Raw genomic sequence first — 13,979 nt, 5'->3', positions numbered from 1 at the left:
CTTCATTTTGTGAATTCCCTTGGTCTCCCTGCTGTGTTGGATTCCCTATTGCCAGTATTCCATTATTTATAATTCTTGTTTATCCCCTTAATTGAAGAGAGCACATCCGTTAGCATGTTCTTGAGAAAGGGTAGACAAGAGATTTAGAGATGTGGTGTCTTTTGAAAAAATGTCTTTAATTCTCCCTTATACTTGATTGATTGTTTGAGTAGAGAATCCTAAAAAAATAGCTTTCTTATTTCTGAAAGGATATCTTAATTTTCTCCTAGATGATTATATTTTTACTGAGAATGCCAGTGCCATGCTACCTGTTGGCACTTTGCATGTCGCTCATTTCACAATGATTGCTTTGCCCTAAGCCCTTGTTATGGTGTTTTCAATCTGGAGACCTATGTCCTTCAGTTTGTGGACATTTTCCTTTATTATTATTTTTGTAATTTCCTGTGATTTTCTGTTTTCACTTTCTGGAAACTCTTGTTAGTAAAATGTTTTAGTCTCAGACAGTTATTCTAATTTTCTTCTCTTTTCTCTTGTATTTTCCATCACTGTGTCTTTTAGGTCTACTACATGGGATACTTTTCCAATTACTTTTCCAATAATTCTCAAAGGAGCACTCTGATCCAGTTTTGAGAATAGTCTATAAGGGAAGGAGGGCAGGTAGGAGGCTATTGCAGTAATCCAGGTGAGCGACTGTGGTAGCTCAAAGCCGGGTAGCCGTATAGAGCTAGTGAGAAGTGCCAGACTTCCTGATTTCCTGCATTCCCTCACCAATGCACATCCGTAGTAACCAGAGGAGGGGAAGGCAGCCCCACTGCCCTCTTCATCAAAGGTGCAGTCACTAGTCAAAAATCCTATACTTTGTCCTAGTATGTCCGATGTCTTTGTTTGCTTTATGCTAAGTGGCACTATGCCACTTGAAGGAATTCTGTCAGTCATTGTTTTGTGGCTCCTGAATAGCACTGCCTTTCACACTTCTGTGATACTTGTATTTACAATTAACAAATTATATTAATAATTAGTAGTGATATTAATATGACATCAATTATATAAATTATAATTATTATATATTCAATGCATAATTACACATTTATAATAAAGTTTGTAGTTATTTATTACCTCTTAAACACATTTTAAACTATTCTCTTTTGTTTCAAAAATGACTGTGCCTTTCTTCATAAATAAAATTACCAACACAGTAGATTTATTCTTCTGTCTGTTTTGATATATTTTAAGATGGATTTTAAAGTTTCTTACCAGTAACCCAATTATTCAGGTCAGGAATACACCTAAACAGTCTCCTTGTGCTATTTGACCTCAGATCCTTATTCAACACATTCCTTTTTCTTTAAGAAAATGGAGTATCGGAGCATTCCCTTTGAGAACTCCCCTTTTTTTCCCTTAAAATTTTTATTCTGATAACCATATATGCCTGCTTCTTTTGTTTTATAAAGTCATGCTTTACCTAGGTGAGCAGGCATCCAGTGATAAAAAAACAATTCAACTTCATTAATTTCATAAATGACTTATTTCCACTTCACAGCAGCAATGAGCATCTCGAGAAAATAATCTAGAAACATGAAATCCTAACACTATTTGAGAAATAGATAGGAAGATTCAGTAGGAATTCCGGCCATACAGACTGGGTTGGCATTTCAGTTTCACCCTACCATGTACTGTGTACTGTGAGTGGGTCTGTCTCCTCATCAGTAAAATGGGGTAAATAAGGCCCTAAATAAACCATAAGCTATGAGTACAGTAATTGTTTTACTCATGTCTGTCTCTCCAGCACCTAGTAGAATCTCTAGCAGATGGTAGGCACTCAACAATGTCAAATGAATTAATTTTAAACTGATTTCATCTCCAGAAGAGCAGAGGCTCCCATAATTAAAAGCCTAATATTTGTACTGAAGTAGTGGTTCCCAAATATTAGAGAGATGAAGATCACTTTGGAAATTTGGTTAAAATCAGGATTCAGTGGCCCCGCTCCAGGGTTTCGAACTGGGTTGGTCCAGGTTGAAGTCTAGGAATCTGCATTTGATGTATGTCTGCTAGATGGTTTGTATAAAAGTAGTTTGAGAACCACACAATTTTAAAAAGCTTTGTCTTTGATCTACAAATAAAATACCAAAACAAAGAATAATTTTTTATGAAACAGAATGTTAGGGAAGAAGAGTTGAATCAAATACCAATCATTATATTGATTTTAACTTAACTAATGTATTCAGCATTTCATAATTTCCTGCATTTCCTCATGCACCTCTACATTCATAGCCATTAAACTGGGGAAAGGCAACTCCTCTGTCTGCAGCAGAGGCAGATGGCTTGATATTTTATTGGTAGATCACAGAGGTTGCTTTTAAATCCATTTCCTTATGAGTCTTGGGCTCTTAGGTTAAGTACCATACGAGGTAGGTGGCTTGCATTTAAGAACCATCTCATTCATCTTCAAACACTAGACTCATTTGTCACAGTTAGAGACTTGCAGAATCTAAGACCAAGAGAAAGGAAATGGTGAGCCAAGTCTTCAGCACTATGTAAAAGATTCTCTTTCTCTGCGTGTTTTATGAGTGTGTAGAGTTGAATGTGCACAAGGTAAATGCTTGTATGATGGGCCGTCACTGGGTAGTTACAGATACCTTTTAACATTGTAAATGATGTAAATGTTTTTCAGGAGGAAGGAAACAAAACTTAGACCGCAGATTCCTATTAACCAAAGAGGACTTTTTATCCAATTTTGACATTTTTAAGAAAGTAAGTTGCTTTCTTTCTCCTTACATTAGTAAGACCATGCTTTTATTACCAGGATAGCATACTAGATAGTCCTTGGACTCTCTTTTGAACTCTGATGGGCAAGGAAAATATTTGCCCTATTCTTTGATTTCTATTGTATATCTTGTCTTCAGTAGACAGCAAAGCTGATGTAGAGGGAAAAAAGCAGTAACAATTATTTAGAATTGAATAGTTCCCTTTTTTGCTAATCACTGTTAACATTTTCTTTTAGAAGGAGCATATTTTAAGCTATAAATCTCACCCAGTAGAAGACGGTGGAACTGATAATCCTGCCTTCAACCATATTGAATTGAACTTCCCAGATCAAAGTGGCAAGATGAGTGGGACTCATTTGTGAAGCATCTGTGATACTAGATGATCTTAAACAGTGACTCAGTTACATATGTTTCCTAAGATAATTGGACCAGATTTGGATTTCTCTTTGGGGGCAGGGTTCGATAATGAGTGAAGTTTTGGGGGAGCTTTTTGGGGGTAAAATTTTGTTGAAACAAAGTGCTGACTCTTCACTTACTATATTCATTAACTGATGCTACTCTGGAGTTAAGAATTTCAGCATCAGCATTTTCCTTTATTTCTCTTTTATTTTCATGAAGATGTCATTGTGAAAGTTATGACCACATATTGCTAAAGGATTAATATACACATATACACACCTACTTGATGGTCAAAAAAGAGTATTGTAAATTTGGGCATTATTAAAAATATTTTCCATGCATTTGTTGCTAGCATATGTTTTGGGGTTTCCCAAAATCAGATATAATACTGAAAAGACCTTTTGTCTTTCTACAACATATTGTATTTTTAGGAAACAGTGAGGTGAAAAATCCATGTTGTCTAGATCTTTGCTTCTCACTGATCCATATCAGCCCTATCAGGGAGCTTATTAACTCTGGAACCAATTCTGGCTCAGGAAGGTGGTAATCAAGAAGCATCCTGTTTGGGAGAGAACATGGGCCCAGTGATCAAGGTCTTTTTGGTTCTACTTATCTATTCTTGTGCCTTTTTGCTAATTATCTACAACTCCTGGCCATTGGCTGTTTATATTGCCTTACACCCCAGTTCTTATATGCAATCCCAATTTCTGACCCATCAGCTCAGATTTTGTTGTACACTTTACTTTTCTTGTCTTCCTAGTTTTCTATTTACTATGTTACCTTGGACTTGTATATGTCTCGAAATACCCAATGTGAATCATGCTACCCCTGATCCTGGTTTACGAAGTCACAGACTATAAATTAGAAATCCTATGAACCTGATACTGACTGAAGTATTTACAACATAAGTACTTACGGATTTGGTCACCCAAGAACATTTACATGATTAAAATGGTTAAGTTCCATGGAATTGCATGATTATGTTGAATGATACTAATTTGAATGTCAACTAATTTGCAGTCAGTTGAATTTAAGGGTACATACATATGCTTAGAAGTCTTGAATTCTAGTGTATTCACCCATTTAAAGACCTACATTACATAGGTAAACACACTACTTTTTTTTAATGTTCTGAATTACCAACTATCTGCTTTGTTTCATGCTTTAAAATTTCAAGTAGAAATCTCAAAGTTTATTTTGTTTATCTTGCTACATTTCCAGCTAAGGGTTTGGTCACAGGCTTTTATCAATAACATTTTTTTTCTACAGTTCTTGCATTAGATACTGTTTAGAAATGTGTTTGTTTGTTTGCCTTACAATATTTTAAAATAATATGAGGAACATTTAGGTACATTAAATAGGTTTTAGAATTAAATACTTTTTTGCTTATTTTCTGATATTTAGGTAAGTATGCTCTGTACTTTTAAAGGTTGCCAACTGAAAACATGAAGCAATAAAAAAAATAGGAAGTAGCATTTATCTAAAGAAAGATTTATGTAACATTTAAATTAATGATGTGTTAATATATTTCATATGTGTATAGATGTTATTTTTTTAATCAATATGTTTATAAGCATATATCAAACTTTGTAAATCTTTCTACAATTTTTAATAAGTAGGGAGATATCACTTATTTGTTTAATGCAAGTGTGATTTGAACTATTGTTATTTATTTAGTAAGTGTAAATGCACATGTGTGTAGAATGCTTCAGTTTTGGAAATCAAAGTCCAGTTATATAAATTTTTCCTTATCTACAAAGATTATGCCACATATTCTTAATGATATGATACTTCTATTCTTGTGCACTTTATTTAACCAAATACATCTTTGTGACTTTGGGAACTGTTTGGTATTTTACCTTTATGAACACATAAGAGTGCCAGACCACATTCTTATGAAATCAAATTACTGTTATTAATTATGAAAAAAATCATTTATCTTATCTGAATCTTTGGATAAAACCACAAAGAAGTAAAACATTAATATATCATAGTGTGAATGAAATAATCTAATGTTCTTAATTACTTCTGAATCACAACAGTCCCAACAGGAGGGAAAAGCCACATAAGTAGTCTATTTTCATTTTGTCATTGACAGATTACATGACCTTGAATTTATCCTTAATCTCCTCTAATAATGGAACTCTAAACACTTAACTACCTCACAGAAATAATGTGAGTATAAAAGATTAGATAGCACTTTATTAGCTCAAATAGTATTACTTAAAATTTTAATATGCTTGGAAATAAAAATTTGAGAAAAAGTTACTTGTTTAAAAAAAAAGACAAATTGTTAAGAATTTGCAATGTAATGATGTGGATATAGTTCCATCTCTAAAAAATATGTGCTGTAGAAAAACTGAACTATATTTAGGAATCAGCAGGATTATTCAGAGAGAATGGAAACTTTACTTTAAAAAAAAGCAACCAATCATATTCACTCCATAGAGAAATGACCAATCATATTCACTCCATAGAGAAATGAAACTTTTATATGTAGGATATAAATGGTATAAATGTATATTCATCTATTTGATTGATTATGTATTAATTTTTTCTCTAGACCAGTGGTTCTAATGGGGCAGTTTTACACCTGCATTTGGACATTTGGAAATATCTGGATACATTTTTGGTGGTCACAGTGGTGATGAGGTGCTACTGGCATCTAGTGGATAGAATTTAGGGTTACTACTAAATATCCTGTGATACATAGGACAACCCCTCTTCACAACAAAAAATGATCCTACCCCAAGTATCAATAGTGTTGAGTTTAAGAAATCCTGCCCTAGAGGTTAGGGTTGCAATCTTGATTTTCCTGAAGTCACACATGCTGGTTTTATTTCTTTAGGGAAATTGCCTTGACTCTTCTCTCTGATCATTCTCATCTACAGGGGAGGATTAAAGTGTCACTGGAATACACAATGTTAGGATACAGGATAATAACCATATATTTTCTTAGTATTTTGAAAATATTAAGGAATATAAAATGTGAATAATTATGAAAACAACTTTTATGAAGGTTTCATTTTGCAACATGATTTCCAACATTAACATATATTAGGATGAAGGAAATATTAAATACATGAATATGAAGATTTCATAATTTTGCTTTACCTATGAATATCCCAGAAAGTAGTTTATTTGTTAACAACTTATCCATGATATACACACAAGGGACAGGGATAGGGTTAAGATCAGGAGAATGACTCACTGTGTCAATTCTTATAGGAAATTCTTAGTTTTTCCCAATAATAGTTGTTGATACAGAGTCAACTGAGTGCATGCAGTTACTGAAAATTCACCACATAATTTAGTTACTGTAAAATTTACTTTTATATTTAAGTTATGTGCCCATTGTGAAAAATCTTGAGGGAATTGAACATTATAATGTAAGACAAGTTTGCATTTCTGATTTTTCAGCTTGCTGATTAAACTCTCCACAAGTGTCTTTGCAGTTGTCTGTTCTTGGAGAAGAAAATGTCAAAATGAATATAATTAAGTTCATCAGCTTTTACAGAGAATTATTTCCACTCTACCACAAAAGGACTCTTTCTGTATACTACATTCAGATTATAAAAGAATAAGCAAATAAACATGCAGAACTTTTGTTGCTGAAGAATATTTTATGCGTTGAGTGATTAACATTGTATTTGAAAATAATAAATCACATCTTCAGTCGTGAAAATTTCTTAGCCATTATTTCTTTGAATATTCTTCCCCCCCTCATTTTCTCTGTCCTGTAACTCTTTAACTCCTATTAGAGGAACAGCATACCTCTTTTATCCTATCCTCCATGTCTCCTAATCTGGTTCATATTTTCTATATAAAATTTAAAAATTTCAGGATACATCACATACATATATATGAAAGGTCACTTTCTTTCTGGCTTTCCCTACTCTCCTACTTAATTTGTCCATTGAATTTTCCATTTTAATGACTTTATTTTCTTCATTTTCAAAATTTTCAGTTTCCTATTCTTTCCTAACTGGATTCTTTCACTGTGATTCCAAACTATTCTTTTTTTTTTTTTTTTAAAGATTTTATTTATTTATTTGACAGAGAGAGAGGGAGATCACAAGAAGGCGGGGGGCGGGCGGAGGGGTGGGAAGCAGGCTCCCTGCTGAGCAGAGAGCCCAATGCAGGGCTCCATCCCAGGACCCTGAGATCACGACCTGAGCTGAAGGCAGAGGCTTAACCCACTGAGCCACTCAGGTGCCCCCCAAACTATTCTTTTATCTCTAATAATTTTAACCATATTTATTTCTCTTATGCTATTTGAAATTCTTGATGTGCTAATTCTTCTACTTGTTCATTTGCTTACTCTCCACCATGGTGGTTTCTTTCCTTATATAGTTGAACATTTAACTGAAAGTTTATCTTCAGTAGGGATTGTACTTTTTCTAGTGAGCGTTCCTTGGGCTCCAGTTAGTGAAAGTCTTTACAGAGAAGTTTTAGATCAGCTTTGGCTGTGCCCATGTTTTAATTGCCTTCTACCAATCTTACTTCATTATCTCAGGTTAGGACTTCTGTCTTAGGTTCACAGTATCAGTTTTCATCCTCTATCCATAGATGGCACAGGGTTTAGGGTTGGAGCCTCAAGTAATTTGTTCTCCATCAAAGACTTGGAGAGAGGCAAACTTTCTTTAAAATTCCCTTTTATTTTTTTTTAAGATTTTATTTATTTATTTGACAGAGATCACAAGTAGATGGAGAGGCAGGCAGAGAGAGAGAGAGAGGGAAGCAGGCTTCTTGCTGAGCAGAGAGCCCAATGTGGGACTCGATCCCAGGACCCTGAAATCATGACCTGAGCCGAAGGCAGCGGCTTAACCCACTGAGCCATCCAGGCGCCCCTAAAATTCCCTTTTAAATAATGGGGCAGTTCTTCAAGGCTTCAGGCTTTTGGTGATATTTGCAATAGAGTTCTCACTCTCACATTCTGGAAGCAGAAACCTCATCTTAGTCCACACGAGGGCCCATAAACTCATTAGGAACTATACCTTCATAGGTTATTCGACACCTGTTTGACTTTTTTTTAAATTGAGGTAAAACTGATTTATAATTAGTTTTAGGTGTACCACATAATTTAGCATTTGCCTATACTGCAAAGCGATCACCAGAATTACTCTCCGTCACCATACAGTTGCCCCGACACCCTTTTTGCCCACCTCCCAACCCCCTTCCTCTCTAACAACCATCAATCATTTTTCTTTTCAATATTGGGACCTGGTGTTTCCCTTTTCATCCTTTTAAAAAAAAAATATGTATTTGTTTATTTGACAGAGAGAGAGATAACAAGTAGGCAGAGAGGCAGGCAGAGAGAGAGGGAGAAGCAGGTTCCCCGCTGAGCAGAAAGCCTGATGTGGGGCTCGATCCCAGGACCCTGAGATCATGATCTGAGCTGAAGGCAGAGGCTTAACCCACGGAGCCACCCAGGCGCCCCTCCTTTTCCATTCTTACAAGTTTGATTATGTATTAAAATTTTTATTTTGTGACATTTTATCCAGAATTTCTGTATGTTTCTAGCAGGAAGGGGCCCCATCTGTATGAGTACAGACCACAATTTTTTGAAGGTTCTGTTATTATTATTATTTTCATTTGCTTAATCTTGGGCTGTGGAGGGTTGAGGAGATGTTCATCACGCATAGCAGTGCCAAAACAATCTGAAAAATGTGATAATCTGTTATAAACTGAACATGTGAATCCTGAAGTATGTGGAGAGTCTTTTGTTTTTATATAAAAGCTTTATGGAGATATAATTCACACATCATACCATTTGATGGTGTGGTATTCAATCCATTTGAAACATACAATTTAGAGACCACTATATTCCCAGAATTATACAGCCATTGTCACAATCATAGAACATTTTCATCACCCACAAAAGAAACCCCATATCCATTGTAATCACTCCCAATTTTCTCCCAGTCCCCTTAGCCCAAGTGGCCACTAATCTAATTTCTGCCTCTACAGATTTGTCTATTCTGGACATTTCATATATATGAAATCACAGAATATGTGGTCTTGTGTGACTGGCTTCTTCCACATAGAATGTTTTCAATGCTTACCCATGTAGCATATATCAATACTTCATTCATTTTTGTGGCCTTATAATATACCATTGTATGGCTATACCACATTTTATTTATCCATTTCTCAGTTGAAATACATGTTGTTTCAATATGTTCTATTATCAATGGTGCTGCTCTGAACACTGTGTGCAAGTTTTTGTGTGGACATATGTTTTCACTTCTCTTGAGAATGTATCTAGTGTGGAATTGCTGGGTCATATAGTAACTGCTGGGTCATATAGTAACTCTACGCTTGACCATTTGAGAAACTGACAGAATGTTTTCCAAAATGGTTGCACCATTTTACATTTTTTTTAAATTTTTTATTTTTTCAGCATAACAGTATTCATTATTTTTGCACCACACCCAGTGCTCCATGCAATCCGTGCCCTCTACAATACCCACCACCTGGTGCCCCCAACCTCCCACCCCCCACCCCTTCAAAATTCTCAGATCATTTTTCAGAGTCCATAGTCTCTCATGGTTCACCTCCCCTTCCAATTTCCCTCAACTCCCTTCTCCTCTCCATCTCCCCTTGTCCTCCATGCTATTTGTTATGCTCCACAAATAAGTGAAACCATATGATAATTGACTCTCTCTGCTTGACTTATTTCACTCAGCATAATCTCTTCCAGTCCCGTCCATGTTGCTAAAAAACTTGGGTATTCATCCTTTCTTTTCTCTTTTCTTTTTTTTTTTTTTTTACAGCTTTATAAACATGTATTTTTATCCCCAGGGGTACAGGTCTGCGAATCGCCAGGTTTACACACTTCACAGCACTCACCATAGTACATACCCTCCCCAATATCCATAACCCCACCCCCCTCTCCCAACCCCATCCCCCCATCAACCCTCAGTTTGTTTTGTGAGATTAAGAGTCACTTATGGTTTGTCTCCCTCCCAATCCCATCTTGTTTCATTTACTCTTCTCCTACCCCCTCAACCCCCCATGTTGCATCTCCTCTCCCTCATATCAGGGAGATCATATGATAGTTGTCTTTCTCTGATTGACTTATTTCGCTAAGCATGGTACCCTCTAGTTCCATCCACGTCGTCGCAAATGGCAAGATTTCATTTCCTTTGATGGCTGCATAGTATTCCATTGTGTATATATACCACATCTTCTTTATCCATTCGTCTGTAGATGGACATCTAGGTTCTTTCCATAGTTTGGCTATTGTAGACATTGCTGCTATAAACATTCAGGTGCACGTGCCCCTTCGGATCACTACATTTGTATCTTTAGGGTAAATACCCAGCAGTGCAATTGCAGGGTCATAGGGTAGTTCTATTTTCAACATTTTGAGGAACCTCCATGCTGTTTTCCAGAGTGGTTGCACCAGCTTGCATTCCCACCAACAGTGTAGGAGGGTTCCCCTTTCTCCGCATCCTCGCCAGCATCTGTCATTTCCTGACTTGTTAATTTTAGCCATTCTGACTAGTGTGAGGTGATATCTCATGGTGGTTTTGATTTGTATTTCCCTGATGCCGAGTGATATGGAGCACTTTTTCATGTGTCTGTTGGCCATCTACCATTTTACATTTTTATCAGCACTATCTGAGGGTTCCAACTTCTCCACATCTTGACGAGTGCTTATTATTAACTATATTTTTTATTATAGACATTCTGGTGGGTGTGGAGTGGTATCTCATTGTGGTTTTGATTTACATTTCCTTGATAGTGATGTTGAACATCTTTTTATGTTTATTGGTCATCTGTACGTCTTCTTTGGAGACATGTCTATTTAGACCATTTGACCACTTTTTTAGTGGCTTGTCTTTCTATGATTGAGTTGTAAGAGTTTTTTGCATATTCAAGATTTGTCTCTTATCAGATAAATTATTTGCAAACATTTCTTCCGTTCCAAGGGTTGGAGAAATTAAAAAAAATTTTTTTTTAATTATAAGCATATAATGTATTATTAGCCCCAGGGGTACAGGTCTGTGAATCACCAGGTTTACACACTTCACAGCACTCACCATAGCACATACCCTCCCCAATGTCCATAACCCCACCACCCTCTCCCCCCAGCAACCCTCAGTTTGTTTTGTGAGATTAAGAGTCTCTTATGGTTTGTCTCCCTCCCGATTCCATCTTGTTTCATTTAGGAGAATTTTATTTTAATTGAAAGTGAGTTACAGAGAAAAGTAATTTGCAAGCTAAAAAGAAGTAAATATAATATGATTTTAGAAAAAATAAAGCCTCCTATTCATATACTTAAGGCAGAGTAGGAAAACATGATGTTTCAATAAGTAAGGCATGTAGAGTACAATGCAATTTATTGTCACGGCCAGCACGACAAATCAACCAGGAACGTGAGGGTAAGAGGATGGTGAAAAGAAATTAAGAGACAAAGAGATGGTGGCAGGAGGAGCACTGAGGAGGATGTCCAACAGTGCTGATTTTATTCCACATCTTATAATCATTTATAAGGCAGACCACAATAGGAGGAGTAATACATCGGTATCTAGTCAGATAACCACAAGTTCCTATAACAAGTTTACATTAACTACAAACAAATCTCGTGATGCCAGGTAGTCACGGCTAATGCCATTAGCTACTATTGATGCAAGACAATCGACCAGGGAGTGGGTTATGGGAAGTACAGGAACAACAAGGACCAACTAAGAATATATGACCCTGACCACATTGTTCCCTTCTGTAGGGAGAATGGGTGGGAAGTCACGTAGGCGAGTGCACGACACGTAGCACAGACCCTTTCTCAGTGTTACTCAACTTTCCTGTCCTTAACTTTAAAGGCGTCCGGACTTTAAAGGAGACATAAGTCAGGGCCTGGTTTGAGCCACGACTCCAACCATGCTGTAGCCTCCAACAATTTATAATAGAACCAGTAGTGAAGACAGATGGCGGGGGCGAAGGAGAAAAGAGGTAGAGAGACATGGCATCACTGTGTAACATTGGGTAGAAGCTGGGATACCTAGGCAAAGGCAAGACTGCAAAAAAGTGGTAAGAATCAAGGAGTTCCTTGGTTTCAATGTTGGAGAGTTGGGATGCCTGGGTGTTTCAGTTAAGTGTCTACCTTCAGCTCAGGTTATGATCTCTGGGTCCTGGGATTCAGCCCCCCATCAGGCTCCCTGCTCAGTGGGGAGTCTGCTTTTCCCTCTGCCCCTCACCCTGCTCATGCTCTCTTTCTCTTTTTCTTCATCTCTCTCTTTAAATAAATAAATAAATAAACATCTTAAAAACAAAACAAAACAATGTTGGAGAGGCAAGGGTCTGGCTCAAGGAGGCCATCTACAGGGGAAGTAATCAAAGAAGAAAGGCATGTGAGGAGGTTCTGAGGGAAGTATAGTGGTGAGTTATTCAGAAAATTAACCAATGACCTCCCCTACTCCCTGGAGCATTCTGTTGCCTCCTTGGCTCTTCTTCCCATTCAAATAATCAGGTCTTTGCTATTTATAACTCAGGGAAGGGAGGCTTCAGGAAATACCAGAGAAAAGAGGTATTTCTTTTGAGTGTCAGAAGTCTAGCCTCTTAGGTTGATAAGGATAAAATATCTTAGAAGGTAAGAGCTTGATTCTGGAACTCCTAGAGTACAAATTGACCCCCTAAGCTGCAACAGTCAGAAGGAAGCAGTGAGAATTAATATATTGATGAGCCAGGGAGGAAGGGTTTCTCTGTTCTACTCTCTGTGCTGAGCCAGGGATGGCAGCCGCAAACCACCATAGGCTTATGTAGTTTGAAAACCAATACAACCCATGCTCCAGCTCCTGGTTAGAGCTTAAAGCCATAAGACCCCACTACATACTTAGCTAAGTGGTATGTCTGGGCAGGCATGAGGCCTTGGAGTGTTAAAAAAAACTTTACCATGTTTCTTAAGCACTGAAGCAGGAATTACTGTATGAGGTGTCCAGATGAATAGGACTTTAAATAGTGTCCCAATTTCCTACAATCTAGTGTAGTAGAAAAGCAACATAATGATTTCTAAGCTCCCAAGGGCAACAAGGAGGTAAGGAAGGAAACCCTTTTGGGAATTAGGCTCAAATAGGCTAAGACCTACTTAGACTAGCAATAAAGGATTTTATGGTTTCTGAACAGAACACGAATATTATAAGCTTAGACAATTAAAAAAAACAACTAAGCAGGTGAAGAAGTGGTGACGGTAGGCAGAAATACCTTTCTCTTTTTATAGCAAGTAGTCAACACTGTTGTTAAAAATTGATTTCAGTCTCTTAATGCTTTTCATGATCTCTTTTCTTAAATTTAGTCATTTGTGTTCACAGCTGTATCTTAGCATCCAGAACAGTCTGACCCAATAAATTCTTATTGAATGAATGAATCTATACAATTTCTACTTCTTATAACTTTCATCCACCTTTTGGTTTGTTTTTAAGTGAACATCACTTATTTCATTCCTTGAGAAGTAGAGTCTGAGATCGAGTTTACTGTGTTTAATGTTTATTAAGGAGAGCCTCTAGGATTAATACCTATGTAAGGAAGACTGAAAATGCAGATTTGGACAGAGGTGGAGTTTAAACTGCAGCATTGATCCAAAGACAGTTCCCCCAAGAGATTCTGAAGTGAGGAGAAGTTACCCCACATTGGGCCAAGACAGCCAGCAGCCAGACTTTCATATTCACTCAGTTAGTCACTGAGTGGGGCTGTCACGGGAAGGAGTGTGGTCATGAAGCAGGTGATCCTCTGCAATGAGGCAATTATGAAGGGGCCAAGGTATAAAGGTTGTCTGGCTTTACCACTCCCAATGCAATGGCAAGAAGTCCTTCC

General features: G+C 37.0%; 1 protein-coding gene across 1 annotated transcript in view; it reads left to right on the top strand.

Annotated features, from left to right (window-relative positions):
- SLC5A8 (solute carrier family 5 member 8) overlaps positions 1–6,612 on the top strand; it is a 56,323-nt gene extending 49,711 nt beyond the window's left edge. The window contains exons 14-15 of the mRNA XM_047743238.1: positions 2,672–2,751; positions 3,002–6,612. Of these exons, the coding sequence (XP_047599194.1) occupies positions 2,672–2,751; positions 3,002–3,127 (206 nt within the window). The 3' untranslated portion in view covers positions 3,128–6,612. The remainder of the gene's footprint in view (positions 1–2,671; positions 2,752–3,001) is intronic.
- Positions 6,613–13,979: the final 7,367 nt, after the last annotated feature.

Source organism: Lutra lutra, chromosome 8 (genome assembly GCF_902655055.1).
Source record: "Lutra lutra chromosome 8, mLutLut1.2, whole genome shotgun sequence".
NCBI lineage: Eukaryota > Metazoa > Chordata > Mammalia > Carnivora > Mustelidae > Lutra > Lutra lutra.
This window is presented reverse-complemented; position numbering and strand designations above follow the sequence as displayed.